Genomic DNA, 22719 nt, shown 5'->3' with positions numbered 1-22719 from the left:
GGTGTGTCCTAGTTCTCCAAAACTTTTGTTGTAGTCAAACTTGGTTGTGGGAGAAGGCACAGTGTTTCCACCTATGCATCCATATTGGCGGAAGTCCTAGACCTTTTTTATATGGTTTAAATCATATTTTTGTATTTTAAAGTTAATATGTAAACATTTTCATATGATGTTAAAATTATAGATTCCATTTTTAATGGCTATCTAATTTTCTGGCTTAGGAATTTACTGTAATATTTTAACTATTTTTCTAATGCCAGATGTTTTGTCTGTGATAAACATCTTTCTAAAAACTTTTCTTTATTTAAAAGCAGTGTTAGGGATAGAGAATGAGGAAAATGCTGGGTCAAAGAGTTATGAACATAAGAAAAGATTTGCTATTTATTGTCAGATTGCTTTTCAGAAATGTCTCTCAGATTTGTGCTCCTTCCTTCCAGCAGTGCATTGGAATCCCTCCTTCACTGCAGCCTTGCCCACGTAGAACAGTGTCTTTAACAGACCTACAGCAATGGTCTTGCTAATTGTGTAGGCAGATAATGAAAGAGTTATGATTGTAATTTTACCTTCTGTTTTGGTCTTTAGGCAATGTGGGTAGAGTTTATGATTTTGTTAAATATTTTTTGTCGATTTTGGCTTTGATGAAGTTGCCCCCATTTGAGACAAGTCGGTTGGTAGAGATAACAAGACAGTTCCAGAAATAATGACTCAAAAACATCCACCCTGGGACAGATTGTTTACATAAAGGTTATAAAAGCTTTGGAATCGAGCGATAACTGGTTTCTGGCATCACAGAAATAATAAGGAAATTGTTAATGAAGATGGAGAGTTTGTTTTGATAACTATACAGTAAGGAAGTGGAGGGGTAGTATATTAATGTGGTCTTAATTTTCAGTGTCTAATCTTTAATTTTTTTAGTTCCTATACTGGAATTTGTTTCCCAGAAATGATCAAATTGTGTGGGGGGTGTGGGGACTGACTTTGACTAGCCAAACTTCAGGCCAACTTGTACACCAAGTGACAATTTGTTAATTTATTGTCGAAGGGAGAAGTGGTGGTGACGGAATACTCCAGTCTGTCATCTCCTCCTAGGGTGAGGGGTGTGGAAAGCTGGAATAATAATCAGAAAATGGAAATTTTAAGGGGTGGTTCAACTAGTCTATTGAAAGACTTGATAAGCTACTGGTGCCTGACAGCTGAGGACATTTTGATGGTGACCAGATGATGTGTCCACTTCTGCTTCCCAGGCCATAGTGTTGAAGACACTGCTTGATTCTGGATCTCTCCCCCCTCCCCCTTTTTTAGATCTTTTTGTAAACTTTCACGTTCCTGTTAACATATTTCTTCATGCAGAGTGCTGTGTCTTGATTAGGCCACTGTTCCCTTAGTTAAAGTCACATTGCTGTGGTGCTTCCCTTTCCACCTTGATTAAATTCGGGTATTCAAATAGAATTTTGTTTGCTTGTTTTACTATGTTATTTTCCCATTCTGGAAGAACCTCACTTTACCCCATCTTCAGATTACTGCTATTGAGGTATAAGTTTAGAAATTAGAAATGATTTATTGAAATGATGCCCTGGCGGCTGTGGCTCAGTGGATTGAGTGCTGGCCTGTGAATCAAAGGGTCTCTGGTTTGATTCCCACTCAGGGCACATGCCTGGGTTGCGGGCCAGGTTGCCAGTAGGGGACAAACAAGAGACAACCGTACATTGATGTTTCTCTCCCTCTCTCTCCCCCTTTCCCCCCTCTAAAAATAAGTAAATAAAATCTTTAAAGAAAAAAGAAATAAAGACATTCTTGGGATGTGTTAAAATGGTTGGGAAGGTGATCATTTGAGTAAACAACATAACAGTAGTGGTTAGATCATGGATTTGGTAGTTAGGTCCTAGCTCCATTTTGACCATGTCCGATTTTTGGCAAATTATTTAACTTGTCAAACTTGTGGCTTTCCTCATTTCTAAAATAATTTAATCATTTTCCTCAGTTAAAGGAGATAATGCATGTAAGTGATTATCAGAGGCATGGCATATAATAGGTACACAATAATCTTTTTTAAAAAACTTACTCTGAGAAAGGTAGATACACTTTTTCCTGAGGCACAGGTGGAGGTATCTTGTAACTTACTGCCTTTTGATTGCTTCTGAAGCCTAAGGCTTAGTCAACGTCATTCTAAGAAGGTAAAATTCTATTAAATGGACACTAGGTGTCAGTATTTACCTTTTTTGGTATTTCAAGAATTAAACAGGTTTCTCAGTACTGAGTTCAAACTAATTGGTGAAGTATTTATTGTAGTTGTATTTTAGTACTTTTGGCAGTTTTGTCTAACCTTTATTTTTAGAAGAAGGATTTTACTTATTTATTCTTAGAGAAGGGAGGGAGAGAAACATCACTGTGCAAGAGAGACATCAATCAGCTGTCTCTCACAAGCCCCCTACCAGGGACCTGGCCTGCAACTCAGGCTTGTGCGCTGCCTAGGGAATCAAACCAGTGATCCTTTGGTCTGTGGGATGACACTCAACCCCCTGAGCCACACCAGTCAGGGCCCAACTCTTATTTTGATAATGGCTGCATTTCTGATGATTGTACAGCTTCCCTTTGACCGAAGGAATTCTTGTTTTTTAGTATATTTCATTATTTACCTGAGTGGTGGAGAGATGCCTAACTTGCTTAGGGTATTTGTACCCTGCAAGGAGACCCTGTGAACTTCAGCCAGTAGCTTTATAGCTATTGGAAGAAGCCTTATAATAGCCCAGGCACTTCCTTAGAATCCACCTGAGTCAGCAGTAGCTGCTTTTTTCTGTGCTTTTTTGTGTACCTTCATTTAATGAGTTGACATCGCACAACTTTACCGTTAATCGAAGAAAATAGTCTTTTCCTTACCTAGTTCCTATTTGTTATGTTTCTTAAAAGATTTCCCAGAATTCAAAACCATGATAGCAGATGTCTAGTAAAAGGAGTCTTGCTTTTCAAAACCTCACCCGAGGATATGTTTTTATTGATTTTTAGAGAGAGAGGAAGGGAGAAAGAGAAAATTAATCAGTTGCCTCCCATACGTGCCCCGACCAGAAATTGAACCCACAACCTTTTGATGTGTGGGACAATGCTCCAATTAACTGACCACCTGGCCAGGGCGAGTAAAAGGAATCTTTATAACCTTCCTTTTGGGGTGTTTTGTGTCATGACTTAGTTGTGCCCAGAGAGACATCTTTCATGGATTACAATGTTTTTCCCAACTTAGTATTTCCACTGAAAACTGAACTTTTTCTCCCACAACAAAAGCTTTATAACTGCTTTTCTGAAATCATAATTCATTTGACTCACCAATTAATATTTATCTTACATTCATGAAGTGCATTGCATATCTTACCTGGTTTAATTTTCACAACATTCTTTGAGGCAATTCTTAATACCCATTTTAAGATGAGGAAACAGATTCAGATGTGACTTAACCAAGATTACAGAGTTTATAGAAGATTCACCTGTGATTTAAATCTCAGTCTTTTTACTCCACAAGATATGCTCTTTTTACTGAGGCTTACTGACAATATAAAATGTAATTCTTATTGCTATCTGCTAAGCGGTAATGTTGAACAATTAATTTTTTAAAAGAAAGAGAAACTAGTTCATCTGTGCTTGTATATTAATAGATGTTATGTATTTCTTTGTAGTCTTCCCAAGGGCTATTTGCTGAGGAAACTTCTGAAGAAGGGAACTCTGTACCTGCCTCACAAAGGTAAGATTACATGTTGTTAGGGCTCCCCTCCGATGGTGCCAGAGTGAGAGATGAACCACCTGAGTGAGCCTGGGGGGACAGCTTGCTGGGGACCCTTTATAAGCACAGACTAGGAGATATCATTATCTCCCAGTTCTTATATATGCATCATATAGAAGCCAAGAATATCTGGGTGGAAGAAATCTTGGTTTATCTTGTCCAATCCAGCTATCTAGTACTAATCCCATTTACACTTTCTGAAAAGTGGTTACATCCTGCTACTCTCTTAAACAAATACTTGAGCTTCCTAAGCCAATGAATGTGAAGGCTGTAAACTGATTTCTTTATGATCTTCTAGTCCTCTGATCCCCGTTGTTCCCTCTGCTTATGCTATTTTGTCTGCAAATCTAAACCATATACATCTTTTTTAAGTCTACCCTTAAGACTTTTCTCTTCTTTGAAGCCTTCATATTATTCAGGCCACACAGAACCTGTACTGCTCTCGCTCCCTGTCTTCTGCCACTTTTCATTCGTTTGTATCTCATCTTTCCCTTAAATGGCAGTTACTTGTATTACCTCCTTAATTATTCTCACTCACTGAATAATGGGGTTACTTAGGTCTTCTCGCTTTAATATGTAGTAGTTGATTGGTTATATCCATAGTTGACCTTTGGGGATTACTCAAAGCCTAATCTTGTGCTGAGTGACCTTCATTTTCCATATGGAAGTTGATCAGTTGCCTTTTGCTGTAATTTAGTTGGTGTTGTTAGGTTTTGGTTAATAGTACTAGGTATTTCTTCCTGAGCTAAAGAATATGGCTTTGGTTTGAGTCTCTTGCTATTAAGACGTGTTGGAAGCGGTTTTAACTGGAGTAGGCCTTCTGCTTCCTCCAGGCCTCTCTGCTTTATCATAATGAGCCTTATGCAGCACAGATGAAGGTTTTAATAAATGATTATATGCTTTGTCACCAGGAGAAAGCTGGAATTGCAGGCAATGCGTTTTGACTTCAAATTGATTAGCCCATTTTATAAATGTCAGCAAATTGTTTTGTGATGGACCCTTTGAATAGAGCCCTAATGTTACATGCAGAGTAAACTGTGTCTGGCTTGGGTTTATAACAAATGCTATGAAATGTTTTATTTAGACAGAGAAATCACTTGTGGTTTCCCATCAGAATTTAGTTATTTATCATGAGTCAGTGGTGGTTATTTCCTCTTCTCTGTGGTTCTTGGTTGATGTGAGGATGTGTGTCCTCTCACATACCCAATGAAACTAGTTGTAAAGCTCTGTGAAGTGTGTGTGTGTGAGGGGGGGTGGGGGGCTCAGATGCTCCAATCTCTCAGCCGTGAGTCCCTGTGTCAGGAAGAGATCAAACTCCATGGACAGACAGGGTAAACCAGGAGGTCAGATGAGGGGAACCATTCTCAGAAGAAATAATCAGTTTCTATGGGCAGATTTTTGCTGTAGGGCAGTTTGGAATTGTGTCTTATTTTGTTGCCTACAAAGCCACATGTTGAGGAAAAGAGGGAATTTAACTGCAAGGTGTGGGAGAAGCTAGTGTGTTGTCAGGAGAATCTCCGTATTTTGTCATACGTGTTTCCAGATCTCTAGTCTTCAGAAGGCTGAAATGGGGTCTGAAACACCTTTGACATCTTTGCACCAGAATGGAGTTTTTGTCTTCTACGGCATTCATAGATAGTGATCACCCTTCAACCTTCCTTTGTGAAGACTCCGAAAGGGGGTTCTTTTCATTCTGTGGTTTCCCTGGAACCAAAGTTGTAAGCATGTTTATTTCCCGTGTTTCTGGCCTGGAGTTTTCACTACTGATTCCTTGCTTCCCTGTTGCGCTTTTTGAGGTAGTGGACAGCAGGTATCAGATTACCTTTGGCATTGAGGATGACTCACCATTGCTTTAGGTGCTATATTCTGATTTATTTATGTGGGAATTCACTTGGCGTTTGGTTCTTTTTCAGCATTGCTGCTTTGGCCAGTAAGAGAAACTTAGTCCTTATGCCAGAGAGTTCTGCAGAGGAAATCACTGTGTGTCCTGGTAAGCATCCCGCTGTGATTTTACTGAATTTCTGATCCCTCACTATCTTTGTGCCTATTAATTTGTCTAACTTTTCCATCCTACTCCCAGGGAGTTTTATTTGTGTTAATGTGTGTGTGTGTGTGTGTGACCACACATGTACCATATGTATACCCCCACACACACACTTTTTATGAATGGACATTGGCTATGATTCTCAACCTTTTCTCTTAGAGATATTTTAGTTTTGAAATTAACATAGCTCCTTGTCTTGTTTGCGACCAGCCTCATCAGAGATGGCAGCAACGCATCAGGAATAGCACTTAATTGTACGTTCAGAGCCAAGAGGACTTTATGTTTTGGTTTATCGATTCTCAAGTTTGGGCTGTCCTTAAATCTGCCTGACATTGAGCAGATTTTTTTCAGAGGCTTTCACTAGTTAGTTTTACCTTGCTATTCAGAAGATATTATTGCATAGGGAGTCAAGAAATTGCGTTTTGTGCACAGCTCTGTTTTTGACTTATACTTTAATCTCAGACAAGATACTTAATCTGGTTAAGTTTTGTACTTTGCTTTTTGTTCTTTGTCGAGATGGAAAGATGTGTACCTTGCTTTAGATACAAGAACTGTTCATTCAAAAATGCACATGCATAGATTTTGGTATACAAATAATTTTAGGTGAACTAAAATACCCATGATCTAAGAGAACTCATGGGTTGAATCACTTTCTTAGCAATTTGTTTTAGCTTGTTTTTTTTTTTTTTTTTTGCTTTTCTTAAAAGTGGAACCCATTATATTTATCAGAAACCTCATTCATATGAGACTGAAGGACTTCCTATCAATGTTTAAACTCTTGGGCATTGTACAAATATTACCATTAATCATATCTAGTTTTCTCCTAGGTCTTATATAACCCGTTAGGGTCAGAGAGACTAGTATAAAGTAAGTTTGAGTTTCTGTAGAGAAAACTTGAAAGAAGTCAAAATAAGAAAGCTGTTAAGTCCTGTAAATATCTTAAAACATTTGACAGCATATCATTAAGGTCTTTCTTCACTCACTTTAAAGTTTAACTGTGTTGGTGCTTGTTGAAAACAATTTCTTAATTCATTCGAAATGCATTTGTCTGGACCACTGCCTGCCCAGAGACCCCACTCTCAAGTGCCCCAGTTTTGGCAGGAACGCTGTGCCGTCTTGGTGGGAAGAAAGCTTGGCCCCTCTGTGTGGGGCTTCTGACTTAGGCCATTCTGCCCAGAGTCACTCAGTCAGCCTGTTTAGGGTGAGGGATGTGATAGCACCCTGGGATCTCGCTGGAGGAACCTGCAAATACAATCATCTTTAAAACCCTGGTTAATGAGAGAGGGAAAAGCAAGCCCTTTATGACTGAGGTTAGATAACTTTTAGATCGTGACTTGTTCACATTAGCCTGCTGATTAAGTCCAACTGTTTGCTGACACAACCACTTCTAAATGGGATTGGAGAAGGTTTTCATAACCTATTCTTTTTGCTAAGAAAGTAAAACTCCTTTGTGGAGTCGGACTCCTGAGTCTCTAAATATATAGTTCTCCTCAATATGTAATTTAAAAACTGCATTTGAATTGTCTGAAAACTTCGTTCTAAATGAGTGAAACAAAGACTTAATGTAGTAGTTCATCTTACCTACTTTATTTTACATATTTTTGACAGTTCTAGGGGCCTAATATTAAAAATTACAGCATCCTTTTAGAGTTAGTCACTTCATTGAAGAAGCAGGATTTTAGCCCTATGTCCACTTTGTATATGATACCAGCATTGTTTATTTCTAAGGAACTAATGCCCTTTTAAGTTGTCTTTACATTTGAGCATTCCACCCTTTACAGAAAGCTTAATTAGGGTCTTTTTATTGTTACAGTAGAGCAAGCAGTGAGCAGCTGTTATTTTTGATAGACTCATTGTTTCATTTGGTAATTAATATCTCTCAGGGAATCTTAACAAAGATTTTAAAATTTATGTGCTGTAATCCTTTTTCCAATAAAGTGGTAAAATTGTGTGTGTATATATCCAATCTTCAAAAATTATGTATTATTAAAATATATTTAACACTAGAAATGTATTTAATCCTTCTTTGATGATTGAGGAGATACCTCAGTATCTGACAGGTACTTTATTTGCCTGTCATTGACTATTCGTTGTATTTGAGAATCACAGAAGTACCAGTTAGATGTATAGTGTATACAGTGTGAATAACAGAGGACTTACTGGAATTGTGTTCTGAAACAAATTTCTTCTCCAGATTTATTGTCCTTCTTTGAAATATAGTTACTGTTCTTTTGTTAAATTAAGAGATAGGGGTTTAGACCAGAGTTTGGCAGACTTTTCTGTAAAAGACTAAATAGTAAATATTTCGGCACTGTGGGCCATGTAGTCTACGTTGAAACTACTCAGCTTTGCCATTTCAGCACATAAGCAACCATAGACAACATAAGGAAGAGTGAATGTGGCTGTGTTCCAATAAAAATGTATTAACAAAACCAGACAGCTGGCTGAGTTTGGCCCATGAGCTATATAGAATGCCGACTCCTGAACTGTGACATCTTTCATCTCCATATTTCTAGTAGCCTGTAAAGTGCCTGGATCTTATTGAATAAATATTTGTTGAATAATGGTGAATGAATAGATGCTGCTTAAAGAATTAAAGGCATATCCTTGTTGAGAATGTATTTTCTATTTCTGCTTCCAAATTTTTGTCATCTCTAATCATCACTTTGACCTCAGAACTAACATTGTCAGGCTTTTGTTTTCTGTCAAAATAAATATACTTTAAAACTAAAAGCCAAGTGGATCAGTTGATGAGTGGCTAAACAAAGGGACATACCCACACAAAGGAATACTACTCAGCAGTACAAAGGGATGAACTACTGACACATATCACAGTGGGGATGCCTCTCAGACACATTATGCTAAGTGAAAGAGGTCAGACACAGAGGATGACACACCAGATGACATTCTAGAAAAAGCAGAGCTATAGCAGCATAAAGTAGATTGGTCAGTGCAAGGAGCCAAGAGGGAGGGGGTTGACTACAAAGGGCACCCTTTTGGGTTGCTAGAAAGGGAGAACTTTTGGGGGTGTTAAAATATTTTGTATCTTGATTGTGGTGGTTAATTGCATGGTATAAATGATACATGTATAAGCTGTATAAATTTGTCAAAACTCATCAAATGATATGCTGAAAATTGGTGAATTCTGTACGTAAATTATGTGTCAGTAAAGCTTTAAAAAGAAACAAGTGGGATCGATATGGCTACCACTTGTATTATCATACCCTAAACTTTAAGGGAGGTAGGTGTGTTTTTAAAAAAAAAATAAAAATTATATTTTATTTATTTTTAGGGAGATGGGAAGATAGGGAGAAAGAGAGGTAGAGATACATCATCGTGTGGTTGCCTCTCTGATGCTGGGAACTGGGGATGTGGCCCACAACTCAGGCATGTGCCCTGATTGGGAATTGAACCTTTTGGCTCAAAAAGCGGCACTCAGTCCACTGAGCCACACCAGCCGAGGCAGGTGTTTGTTTTTTCAACAATGAAAATACACAATAAAAATTAATGAGATTTACATTTTTTTAATTACAGAGACACAGCTAAGTTCCCCTGAAACTTTTGACCTTGAAAGAGAAGTCTCTCCAGGTAGCAGAGAGTCCCTGGATGAAGTAAGAATAATAATGGCAGATAAGGAGGTGAATATTCTCTCTAATTTTTCTCAGTGTTTTCTCTATATTGGTAGTCCTCTGATGTCACATTGACCTTGACTGAAAAGGTTTAGATGATCGGGTTGTATCTTTTGGGACACTTATCTCAGAGAGGATTCTTACAGTTAAGTTCAGCATTGTTTCTATAATTAACATAGTGTTTCATGAGTATTTTAATATGCTTTATTATTTTTATTACAGATGGGGAATTTGAGGCTTAAGATGTTTAAGTAATTCAAATTCAAACTGCTGATAATGGTAGAGTTAGAATTTAAACATAGATTTGCCTCTAAATCTGGGGTATTTTTCACTATATACTGATAAAGTTATAGAGATGAATAGTCTTGGAAATAGTCACTATATTTACAAGGTCTGTTCAGAAGGTATCTAGCCATGTAATATGAAAAATAGAGACATTTACTGAAGAAGACACAAGAGACATTGTACACAGGACAATAACACCACATTCCCCTTCAAAGTAAGCATCTTGGGGCCTCACACAATTCTCCCAATCTCCATCAGCTGCTCTGTTGTATTTTCCTGGATCTCATCGATGGTCTGATCTCTTTGGTTTCACAGGTGATTTTTAGTTTTTGGAAAATCCAGAAGTCACAGAGTGCCAAGTCTGGGCTGTAGTGGGGCTGAGTCATCTGGGTGATTTGATGTTTTGCCAAAAAACTCTACATGAGACATAATGTATGAGCAGGCATGTTGTCATGATAAAGCTGCCAATCACCAGTTGCCCATATCTGCCGCCTTCTGAATCACCCAATAGTTTCCATAGGGGAACATTTAAACTTAATGCAAAATTTGATGCAGATTCATTGCTCTACTCAGTCATTTTGGATGCAGTAGCTGCACAGTGCACGTGCTCACTCAACGCCTTCTACCACCCCCACTGACTCAAAAGGTGATAGCGTCATTGCTCACACATGCGCATTTCAGTCCACTCTCCTTGGCTGCCAGATTACATTGACATCACACAAATCGTTCTTGTTATATTAACAATGGCTGGACTTTTTCTGGACAGGCCTAACATGTTATGAGATAACTAACTTTCAGCCCTAGTTTTTAGGTGTGATCAGAAATGCAAAGTCAGAACAGCAGTGTGATAAAATAAGCAAGTCTCTATTTGTAGTACGATCTTTTCTAACTTCACATATCTGGCTTTAAATGTAAACCTGATTGATACAAGTTTATACTTTTTTAAAAATTTAAATCACTTTAATTTTTTAGTTCCAGTTGACGTACAGTACTGTATTAGTTTCAGGTGTACACCCACATGATTAGACATTTATATAACTTACTACGTGAGTCAGGGTTTCATACATAGCAGAGCAACTCCCTCACTGCCGTCTGTTGAAAGTTTGTAAAAAAGAATAGGAAAAAAAAACTTTACTTAGTGATCATCCTGGTAAGTCTAGTACCCATCTGACACCATAAATAGCTATTAGAGAAGGGGTGTCAAACTCATTTTCCTGTAGGGTCATATCAGCCTCCTGGTTGCCTTCAAAGGGCTGAATATAATTTTAGGACTATATACATGTAACTACTCCCTAACAGTTAAGCGAGAGCTGGGTGCAGGGTAGAAACAAGGTGCGGGGCAGGATAAAACAAGGCAGAGGGCCGGATTTGGCCCACAGGCCTTGTGTTTGCCACCTGTGATTTAGAATACTCTTGACTACATTCCCTGTGCTGTACTTTCCATCCCTATGACTGTTCCGTAACTACCAATTTGTACTTCTCAGTCGCTTCACCTTTTTCATTCATCCCTCCAACCCTCCTCCCCATCTGGCAACCATCAAAACATTCTCTCCATGAGTCTGTTTCTGTTCTGCTTGTTCATTTATTTTGTCTTGTTTTTTAGATTCATTTGTTGATAGATATGTATTTATTGCCATTGTATTCTTCGTATTTTAAATATTTTTCTTCTTAAAGAAAACCCTTTAACATTTCATGTAATACTGGTTTGGTGGTAATGAACTCTAGCTTTTTCTTGTCTGGGAAGCACTTTATTTGCCCTTCCATTTTAAATGGTAGCTTTACTGGGTAGAGTAATGTTGGTTGTAGGTCCTTGCTTTTTATCACTCTGAATATTTCTTGCCAGTCCCTCTCTAGTGTGCAAAGTTTCTGTTGAGAAATCAGCTGACGATTTATGGGAGCTCCCTTGTAGGTAGGTAACTGTCTTTCTCTTGCTGCTTTTAAGATTCTCTCTTTAACCTTTAGCATTTTAATTGTGGTATATCTTGGTGTGGGCCTCTTTGGGTTCATCATGTTTGGGACTCTGGTCTACTTCTTTCACCAGGTTAGGTAGGGAAGTTTTCTGTCATTTTTTCAAATAGGTTTTCAATTCCTTTCTCTCTCTCACCTTCTGACACCCCCATGATGTGAATGTTGGAATGCTTGAAGTTGTCCCAGAGGCTCCTTACATTATCCTCATTTTTTTTTTTATATTTTATTTATTTATCTTTAGAGGGGAAGGGAAGGAGAGAAGGAGAGAAATATCAATGTATGGTTGCCCCTGCCGAGGACACACAATGTATCGTATGCCCCCTGCCGGGAACTGGCCTGCAACCCAGACATGTGCCCTGACTGGGAATCGAACCACGATCCTCTGGTTCGCAGGCCCGCGCTCAATCCACTGAGCTACACCAGCCAGGGTTATCCTCATTTTTAAAAAATATTTTTTTCCCTTTCTGTCTTGTTTCCTAATATTCCAAATCACTGATTTGATTCTCAGCTCCATCTACTCAACTGGTGTTGATTTCCTGTAAATTAGTCTTCATTTCAGTTAGTGTATTCTTCATTTCTGATTGGTTCTTATTTATGGTTTCCATGTCCTTTTTTATGTTGTTGAAGTTTTCTCTTAAGTTCAACTATTCTTCCCCTCAGTTCATTGAGCATGCTTATAGCTGGTGTTTTGAACTCTGCTTCTGGTAGATTGCTTGTCTCTGTTTTGTTTAGCTCTTTTTCTAGAGTTTTGTTCTTTTCTTTTTAGATGTTTGTCTTATTTTAGCAGCCTCCCTGCATTTGTTTCTATGTATTAGGTAGAGCTGCTTCATCTCCCAGGCTTGGCAGAGTGGCCTGATATAGTAGGTGTCCTGTAGAGTCCAGTGACAGTGGCACAGCCTTCCCTGATCACTGAAGCTAGGCACTCCAGTTGCAGGCTCCCTTCTCCCCACCACCATGTAGGCTGTGTACACCCTCCCATTGTAGTTGAGCCTTGATTGCAGGTGGCCTGTCTGTGAGAGGGATTTACTCCTAAGCCAGTCCCCTGCAAGGATGGGCTACAACCACTATGGGAGGATCAGCTGCGCAGGGGCCCACCCCACAAAGCAGGACTCACTTCTGCAGCGCTCTGGTGTCCACTGAATCTGCGCTCTGGGTGTGTCGATGTGGAGATTGTTGGGCAGTGTTTTGATGTGGTCTGAAGCTGTCTAACTGGTATGTTGACTTCGGGGCCTCCAGGGAGGTGCATCCAAGATCAGCCACTCCCAGTATTCTGCCAAGGGCCACTCAGCTTGAGCTACAAAACATCTACTTGTGCTGGGCTTAGAGGTGCCCAGGAGAGGCTAATCTGCACATCATGGTCGGCTGCTGCTAGTGCCGGGCCTGGGACCACTTAGCGAGAGGTATGGGACTCTCTGAGGCCAGATGCTGCTTGTTTGAGAGATTTTAGGAAAGTCTGAAGTGTGAGCCAACACAGGCCATTTGTATGTAAAAGACACTGGGAAACAGCTTGGGTGGGCCCTTTGGGTGGCAGGATCTCAGGGAATCATCAGGGTGGGGCAAGCAGTGATAGCCAGATTGGTGGAGACCCAGATATGGCGCCCACCTGCCAGGTCTGTGGTGAGGATTCTCAGAAAAGAAACGGTGGCCTCTATAAACCTTTCTGTCTGGAAGAAAGTTGTCCCTTACCCCCTGCCCTGATGCCTGACATTTCAGTTTTTCTCCATATGTCCTTGTGCTTTTTGAGCTGCTATCCCAGTGCTGGAGCTCAGAGGGGGTGAGTCAAAATAAGTCTGTGCGCAGGCCCTTTAAGAGGAACTGCCTGGGATTCCAGAGCCCTCTGTCTCACTCAGCCTCAATTCCCACTGATTTTTACAGCCAGAAGTTTGGATGAATTCTCTTCTCAGCACTGGAACCTTGGGCTTGGGGGCCTGGTGTAGGGCTGGGGCCCCTTGATCCTCAAGTGAGACATCCACTGCTGAGATAGCCCTCCTGATTTTTATCTGCCACATGTGGGTGTGGGAGCAGCCTGTTCTGCATCTCTACCCTTTCTGCCTGTCTTGATGTGGTTTATTTTTTATTTTTTATTTTTTTAAGTAGACAGTGGAAGGGAGGGAGAACGAGAGGGAGAGAAATCAGTGTGTGGTTGCCTCTCATGTACCCTCTACTGGGGACCTGGCCTGTAACCCAGGCATGTGCCCTGACTGGGAATCAAACCAACAACCCTGTGGTTTGCAGGCCAGTGCTCAATTCATTGAGCTACACCAGCCATGGTGATGTGGCTTCTTTTTTAAATTGCTAGTTGTAGGACTTCTATTCAGCTAGATTTCAGTTGGCTTTGAATGATGCTTATTCTTCAATTTAGTTGTAATTTCAGTATATTGTGGGCAGAGGTAAGTACCATGTTTTCCTATGCTACCATCTTGATCGGAAGCCCAAATTCATGCTTCTGTTGAAGATTCTCAATGTTTATTTTTCATATTTGAGTCTGATAAAACAATTACAAAACAAGAATTTTTTTTTAAAGATTTTATTTATTTTTAGAGAGGGTGGGGGAGGGAAACATCTACTGGTTGCCTCTGTGTGTCCCCACTGGGGACCTGGCCCACAACCCAGGCATGTACCCTGGGAATCAAACCAACAGCCTTTTGGCTCACAGGCTTATGCTCAATCCACTGAGCCACACCGGCCAGGGCAAGAATTTTTTTCTAAAAGAATTTAAAGTCTTTAAAATCTGTTGTGAAAACAGCCTGAGAATTAAACTAGTATTTCTGTGGAAATAAAGGTTTGGGTTACATTTGTTTATACTATCTTGTTCTGAGGACCTTAAAAGGGATTCATTCTCTTATTCCTTTTTATATTCTGGGCTTTTTAAAAAACAGTTTGTACAGTTGAAGTTAGATCCCCTCCCTATTATCTGCACTGCAGGTAACTGGGTAGAAATGCTGCTTTCATGAATCATGCACACTGCTTGGTTCCCTGGAACCTGATCTGTCACAGCTGACAGACCCAGATTCCCTGATGCCAGTGGTGACAGAAAAGACGATGACACTCCCTGCAGCACAGAGCAACTGAGGACAGAACCTGTGAGAGAATGTCAGAATGGCCGCAGGTCCTTTTCCTAATGAGGGACCAGAACCTTCTAAATGGAGAAAGGGGGAACAGAGTGTTATTAACACAGTCATCTCAATGTGTAGGAGAAGCTCTGCAAGCCTTTGGTTCCTTGGACCCGGTTTTTTACCCATGCATGACTGCAAAGGAGGCTGTTCTTTGTTTGGGGTAAAGGGCATGAACACTCACTAGAATTTACAGTGCATACGTCTGCAGCATTGCATGCACATCAAATGGAATTGTATGGTCTTTCTTGCATTGAATGTCCTCCTTTTGAATTGCTGTTTGCTGATATCCGTGGATGTCTGTAGTCTTAGAAGTTTTCATTAAAAGAAATTGGAGATACTGCAGTGTTTAAGTCGTTGAGTAATCACTTCCTAGTTATATAAGTCACTTACTAGAAAGATGGAAGCCCTGGCTGGTGTAGCTCAGTGGATTGCCCGCGGGCCTTTGAACAACACGATTGCGGTTCGATTCCCAGTCAGGGCACATGCCTGGGTCGCAGGCCAGTTCCCAGCAGGGGACTCACGAGAGAACCATACATTGATATTTCTCTCCTTCTCTCCTTCCCTTCCCCTCTAAAGATGAATAAATAAATCTTTAAAAAAAAAAGAAAGATGGGATCTGTACATTTTATGTACACAAAGATAGTATAATGAGTATGTACCCTTGCCCTTGGGATCTCTGTATAGGATCATTTGTGCTGGGATTTCTTGTTTATTAGTAAGTTGTATGTATAGTGCAAGTGTCACTTGAGCATTGAGCATTGAAATTAGAAGATGTGACTTTGCATACCAGTCCCTCCACTTAACTTGGTGACTTTGTACAAATTATCTTTTTTTGTCCTCACCCCAGGACATTTTTTTCTTCACTGCTTTTAGAGAGAGAGAAAGGGAGAGAAAGAGAAACATTGCCTAGTTGCTTCTGACACATGCCCAGATCAGGGATTGAACCTGCAACCTAGGTATGTGCCCTGACCAGGAATCAAACCCATAACCTTCTGGTACAGGACAGTGCTCCAACAATCTGGGCCACACTGACCAGGGCTGCACAAATTCTTTAATTAGTCATTTTAGTCATTTATTTCGCAGATACTTATAATTAGTATACTGAATTCAGTCATTGTTTTGGACTCATGAGACATAAAGTTAAATAAGAAAAAAACAGTCCATGTTTTCAAAGAGCCCTGCCTAAGGGAGGAGACAGATATATAAACAGAAAATTATAATTATAATGTGGTCTGAGAAATATAATGATAGAGAGATGCTTAGGGCATTAGGAGATCACCAAAGGGGAATGCTTTTCCAAATTTCAGTTTCTCATATGTACAGTGGAGATATCCGCTGGGTTTTTCTGAGGATTAAATTAGATGAAGACTAGTAGAGATTTGGCAGAAGTATGCACGTGGAACTAGTTGTTATTTTACTGCTTCGTAATGTATTTGCACTTGTTCAGTGATATCACCTTACTAATGGCAGCAAATTGCTTGACAGTAGTTGAGTATTTGGAGTACCCATGGGCAGAACTGTAATCCCTCTTCATGTGATTTCCTGAGTGGTCGGGTTCTTTTGGAAATAATGTTTTCTGAGTATCTTACCCTTAGGGGAGTTTCCCTTAGATGGAATCTCAGATGATCAGTTTTCAGAAGAGTTCATAGATGTTATTCAAAATCAAATAGCTGGTTTAGTCCATCGCTTTTTAAATACATTGTGTTAAGGGACCTGTGGTCAAAGGGAAAATAGCTAAACAGACGGCTTTCTCAGTCACACGGCAGGCAGTGGGAGAGGGAGTGGTTTGTAGGGTGCACTTTTATTTTCTTGGGTTCCATTTCTTGAGGTGAAGTTTCTTTTGAGACCAGAAGGTAAGAGACATTTAAGAGGTCAAGATTTGGTGTCCAGCTGCCTTTCTTGAGAAATGGCTGTACAGTATTTTATAAGAAGTGTAAGCCGTTCTGCAGAGACTTAGTCCCTGAGTGCATGGTCCTGATAAAAGATGCTTTGCTTGTGTTTTTTTTCCCTGAGGTTCCTCCATTATAGTTAATATTTAAATCAACCATTTAATGGAGTTGGGAAAATATTTTATTTTAATATAAGAACATTCAGGCCCTGGCTGGCGTAGCTCAGTGGATTGAGCGCGGGCCTGCGAACCAGAGGATCGTGGTTCGATTCCCAGTCAGGGCACATGCCTGGGTTGCAGGCCGGTTCCCTGCAGGCCAACTCCCAGCAGGGGACGCACGAAAGGCAACCATACGTTGATGTTTCTCTCCCTCTCTCCTTCCCCTCTAAAAATAAATAAATAAATAAAATCTTAAAAAAAAAAAAAGAACATTCAGAAACCTTCTGAGTTGCCTATGAGTGTGTTTGGAAGTGCTTTTTGTCTTTACAATAAGACAGTAATAGATTGCTCTCTCTTGAATACATTGATAGTTGAAGGTACATTTTCTGCATTTTATAGAGCTGGGCGTGAGCACTGTGACATTCATGTTATACAATATTTCTGCATTTAGTGAACTTCAGAAGGCCAAGACACTAACTTTCAGTAACTCAAAACTACTTGCAAATTATTGGGTATATTTGATTTTTCCCCCTCTGCTCAGATGTCCTTGCATGCACAAGATGACTTTTCATTGTAAAATTTATGAACAGAAGAACCTGGATATGTAAGAAGCTCATTAACTAAGTTTGGAATAAATAACACCTAGAACTTCTAGGCCCCACCTCCTATAGAAGAATAATAGAACCATATAGTCTCCCAATACCCGGCAGAGCCAGCTACCAGGAAGAATAAAGTGGGAGGAGATGCCTTTTGCTTTTGCCACACCGTGGTGGAGTGGAAATGCTGAAGGGTTGATACCATACAGGCCTTAAGTCTAGATTGCCTACTTGCTAACTTTGTGATCAGTAGGTTACTTCGCCTTTCCAAGGCTTAGTTTCCTTTTTTTTAGATTTTATTTATTTATATTTAGAGGGGAAGGGAAGGAGAAGAATATCAATGTATGGTTGCCTCTTGTGAGTCCCCTGCTGGGAACTGGCCTGCAACCCAGGCTCATGTGCCCTGACTGGGAATCGAACCGCGATCGTGTGGTTTGTAGGCCCGTGCTCAATGCACTGAGCTACACCATCAGTTTCCTTTTCTGTAATACTGGAGCTAGTGAGACCTTGACTAGTTGGGTTATTGAGAGGGATGGATACAGAACATGCTTGGCCAGGCCTGGCATAGTGTAGGAACTCAGCCACTGTTAGTCCCTTCCTCATCTTTCTTTTTTCCCCTGTTCAGAGTATGTCTTTTTAAGTACGAGGCATGTGTGTTGAAAACAGCATTTTCTGGCAGTTGTAGAAACTGTTTGACTTGGTATTTAGATGGCCTGTTTCCCTCTCTGCTGGGTCACTTTCACAAGTAGTAGATTTCAGGGATGTCCTAAACTTAAGAGACAAAAAACCATCCCCAAACCCAGTTTGCTCAGAGCTCAGATTATCCACTCATTGCAGTTTTGGTCCTGTTTTCTTGTAGCAGAAGATGGTCTATTTTTTTCCCTGTAGTAAGGCATAATGACAGCCCAGGTGCTCCTTGCTCTGAAATTGAAGCAGTGACTGTGCAGGACAGTTTCACTTTGATTGGGTAGGACGCACCGTCCTTCTGAGCGACTGTTGGGCAGGAGTGCTGCAGTGCTCACGCATACTGTTGAATTAATCACTGCGGAGTTCTCTGTTTTGACCCGTAAAGGTAAAACAAAACTGCCCCTGAGAGGCACTGCAACTGTCGGAAAAATGATGACTGTGGAACAGTGAGAGGAACAGGGGAGAGATGGTATAAGAGTGGCTTTGGCAGAATTGTCTTAATGACTTTTCTTTGGACTTCTTGAATATTTGGGTCTTAGTTGTATACCTGCTTTCAATCCAAAAGTCATAAATAAAACACAAGAGATGGTGTATTTCACTGGTGTAAGCTGAGACCTAGATTCTTAAATTTTAGTCATCCTGCTTTTGCTTAAAGCTCTTTTGTTTTCTAACTCCTTATATATGTCTCAAGTCAAGTACAACATCGCAGTCCTTTTGTGAGGTTGGGAGAGTGTTTTTAAGGTGCTGTTGCTGTGTAGACTGTAGGAATACTGCAGGCACAGCGTACTGACGCCAGGAGGACAGGGACCTGCAGCAGCACAGAGAAGGATGTCTGCAGTGTTTGGAGCTCTGCCACTTCCTTGACCTGTAACTGTGGGCAGGTTGCTTTACTGTTTTGGACAATGCTTTTCTCATGTGTCAAAGGGGTATGTTAATACCTTTGTTAGACTGCTATGAGGATCAAATGAATTTTACATGCAGAGTACTTAGCAAATAGTGGGCAGGCACCGAGTAAGTATTAAGTGTGTCATTGTATCTCTCAATCCTCAGTCCAGTCCTCATGCAAGCTGACTGGAGTTTTCTCTTTAATAGCAAATGAAGTGTAGATAGAGTTTCTTGTAGTTCTTTGGGGGGAAATTATATTATAATTTCCTGTTATAAAAAAGCTGTTAACAATTGCTGTTCGTCATATTCTTCAGGTTGGTAACAGGGAAGATGCTGAGAAGGAAATACCTATTTCTACCTTCCCATCCAGTACCAAGGTATCCTGCCCACTATGTGACCAAGGCTTCCCACCCACGAAGATTGAGCGACATGCCATGTACTGCAATGGGCTGGTGGGGCAAGATACAGGTAAGGACTAACTGTGTGACGGTTTTGTAATTTCGTACAGTACAGGAAAAAGAGACAGTTCTTCAAAGTTACAGGGTTTTTTGTTTATTTGTTTTCTATCTAATTAATTCTTTATTACTTTTCATGTTCTTTATTACTTTGGCAGGTATGTCATTTTGTAGTACATACCAGAGGAGAAGGGGAAGGGAAAATCTTTTATCTTTCAATATTGCAGCCTCTTTTTGCCATAGTTAGGCTGACATTTATGACAGTGCCATGGAATTTGCATTTCAACTTACGTGTTTAAATATTGATACTTGTATGGAACTTGAGGAACTAAGTTCTAGAGTTTCCCGTTTTCAATTAAAAATAAATCCCTTGTCCTCAGTGGATTGGGTGCTGGCCTTTGAACCAAAGAGTTGCTGCTGGTTCAATTCCCAGTCAGGGGACATGCCTGGGTAGTGGGCCAGGTCCCCGATAGGGGGCGTGTGAGAGGCAGCTGCACATTGATGTTTCTTCCTCTCTTTCTCCCTCCCTTCCCCTCTTCCTAAAAATAAATTAAAGATCTTTTTTAAAAAGCACCTTGTAGGTTTCTGTGTGTATGTGTGTAAGTAAATTCTACCTGAAGACAGCAGTTGACAAACATTTCTAATCCCCATTTGTGTCCTACATGTTTTTGCTGTGTCGCCCTGCAGCAGTTGCTTGTCTCTTGAAGAGTGCACCAAACCCCAGTGTGAGTGAGAGGGGCCCCTGAGGTTCCACCACAGCCTTGCTTTTCTGTCTGTGACTTTGAGTTCTATGCATAATACTGTCAGTACAGTTTTCTGTGGTCCAACATGCCCAATGTAACCATACTTGAGATGATTGGTGGCAGTGCAGTGTTTTCCTCAGTGCTGCTCGATTCCCAGAAGTTAGAGGTATTTAATCTGAAATTGTGAGCTACTTTAGAAGTTAATATTTCTGGGAAAGAAAGATATGCTATTTAATTTTCCTGAAGCAATATACTTCTTATTTCTTAAATAAGGAAAATATGAAAACTTATGATTTAAATAAATTTATTGATTTTTTTCCTGATTGAAAAGTAGTACATGTCCACCGTAGTAATAATAATAATAATAATAATGGCTTACATTTAAAGAGAGTCAGGTCCTATCCACATAAGTGGGACCATGCTATGTATATATTATTGTGCAACTTGTCTTTTTTATATAACAGTGAATTTAGATCTTTCCATGTGCAGGTAACTTTTATATAGTTCAGGTCTGTGTGTGAAGTTTTGTATTTTGCTTTCTCTACTAATAGCATAAATTTCCTTCATGAGTAACTAAAAGTTAGATATAAAAATATTTTTAATGCCTATGTAATATTTTGTAATTTGAATTGCCTCCATTTACTTAACTGTTGTGTATTTAGAATGCTTCAAATTGTCATGCACATGGCACTGAGCCTCTTACGCCTTAAGATGTTGCTGTACTTTGGGGCTATTTCCCAAGGATGCATTCCTGGTGTGGGGGCCCATCTGAGACTGAGTCCCACCTCTGTCGCCCACTAGAGTGTGTGGCCAGTGCCAGTTTCCAGGCTTCCCTTTCTTCATCTGTCTAGTGATAGTAATGACTTTTTTTAGTTTTTGTGAGGTTAAATGAGCAATTTTAAGGAAAGTGCTTAGCACGGTGCCTACCACATAGTAAGTACTTAAGAACTTTTAGCTGCTATTACTACTCCTAGTAGTGAAATTACTTGGGCAAAGATTTTGTCATCATTTTTAAGGATCTTTATTAATAAGATTGTAGTCTTTTAAATACAGTGAAAGGTGAAGACCTAAATCTGGTCATCAGCTTTTTAAAAATTCTCACTTGAGGATATATTTATTGATTTTTAGAGAGAGAGAAGGGAGAGAGTTGAATCCACAACCTAGATGTGTGCCCTGAGTGGGAATTGAACCTGCAACCTTTTGGTGTATGAGACAATGCTCTAGTTAACTGAGCCGCCCGGCCAGGGCCATCAATGTCTTTACAAGAAGAACATTAAAGGACTAGGATTTTAGATGCAGCTTTAATTTGATGTCATTCTTTAGTCTCATTTTTAGAAGAGAGTTCCAGTGACTGAAAGAATTCTGGGTTGGGCATCTGGTGACCAGAGAAGGAAGAGACTGTCCGTGTGTCTCACTGAACATGCTCCCCTAAGTGGTGTTATTCCTTGTCTGAGTCAACAGCCCGCTCAGCACTGAGGTCCAGAAATCAGTGAGTTTGAGAAATTGGCTGCCCCTTGAGCTCTAGGAGTAGATGACCTTCTTCTGGTCAGAGTTATTAGGTAAGGAGTAGTATAGAGCAGCTCCTACTGATACCTTCCAGACTGGGCTTGGGCAGTGTGTGCTCAAACAGGAAGCTATTTACTGTGGTCAGACATCTTTAAGCTATATGTTTGCCTTTTTAAGTTTATTTTTTAAAAATTATATTTTATTGATTATGCTATTACAGTTGTCGTAATTTTCCCTCCTTTATATACCTTTCCACCCAGCACTTACCACTCCCTCAGGCAATCCCCCCTACCCTTATTCATGCTTATGGGTCATGTGTATAAGTTCTTTGGCTACTCCATTTCCTATATTATATTTTACATCTGATGGCTGTTCTCTAACTACCTATTTGTACCTCTTAATCTGCTTACATCTTCTCCTCACATCTTCACCCCTTTCCCCCACACCTCCCTCCCACCTGGAAATCATCAAAACACTCTCTGTATCCGTGATTCTGGCTCTGTTCTTCTTGTTTGCTAAGTTTCCTTTTTAGATTCAATTGTTTTTTTAAAGATTTTATTTATTTTTAGAGAGAGGGAAAGCGAAGGAGAAAGAGAGAGAAATATTAATGTGTGGTTGCTTCTCACACGCACCCCACTGGGGATCTGGCCGGCAACCCAGGCATGTGCCCTGACTGGGAATCGAACTGGCGACTCTTTGGTTCGCAGGCATGTACTCAATCCACTGAGCTATACCGGCCAGGACAAGATTCAATTGTTGATAGAGATGTATTTTTTCCCATTTTATTTATTGTGCACAATTTCAATGTTCTTTTTCTTAAATAAGTCCCTTTAACCATTCATATAATGATGGTTTAGTGAGATGAACTTCTTTAGTTTTTTCTTGTCTGGGAAGCTCTTTATCTGCTGTTTGATTCTAAATGATAGCTTGGCTGGGTAGAGCGATCTTGGCTGTAGGTTCTTGATTCTAAATGATAGTTGGCCATAGGTCCT

At 40.1% G+C, this 22719-nt stretch overlaps 1 protein-coding gene across 4 annotated transcripts in view; it reads left to right on the top strand.

Annotated features, from left to right (window-relative positions):
• UIMC1 (ubiquitin interaction motif containing 1) overlaps positions 1-22719 on the top strand; it is a 140889-nt gene that overhangs the window by 71773 nt on the left and 46397 nt on the right. For all 4 annotated transcript variants that reach the window (XM_037064440.1, XM_037064442.1, XM_037064441.1 and 1 more), the window contains 4 exons: positions 3663-3727; positions 5680-5756; positions 9345-9448; positions 19338-19491. In XM_037064440.1, the coding sequence (XP_036920335.1) occupies positions 3663-3727; positions 5680-5756; positions 9345-9448; positions 19338-19491 (400 nt within the window). The remainder of the gene's footprint in view (positions 1-3662; positions 3728-5679; positions 5757-9344; positions 9449-19337; positions 19492-22719) is intronic.

The sequence above is a fragment of the Sturnira hondurensis genome, unplaced genomic scaffold, assembly GCF_014824575.4.
Source record: "Sturnira hondurensis isolate 20B ecotype Veracruz unplaced genomic scaffold, ASM1482457v3 Scaffold0015262, whole genome shotgun sequence".
In the NCBI taxonomy this organism is placed as follows: Eukaryota; Metazoa; Chordata; class Mammalia; order Chiroptera; family Phyllostomidae; genus Sturnira; species Sturnira hondurensis.
The sequence above is the reverse complement of the archived record's forward strand: the minus strand, read 5'-3'. Positions and strand labels throughout refer to the sequence as shown.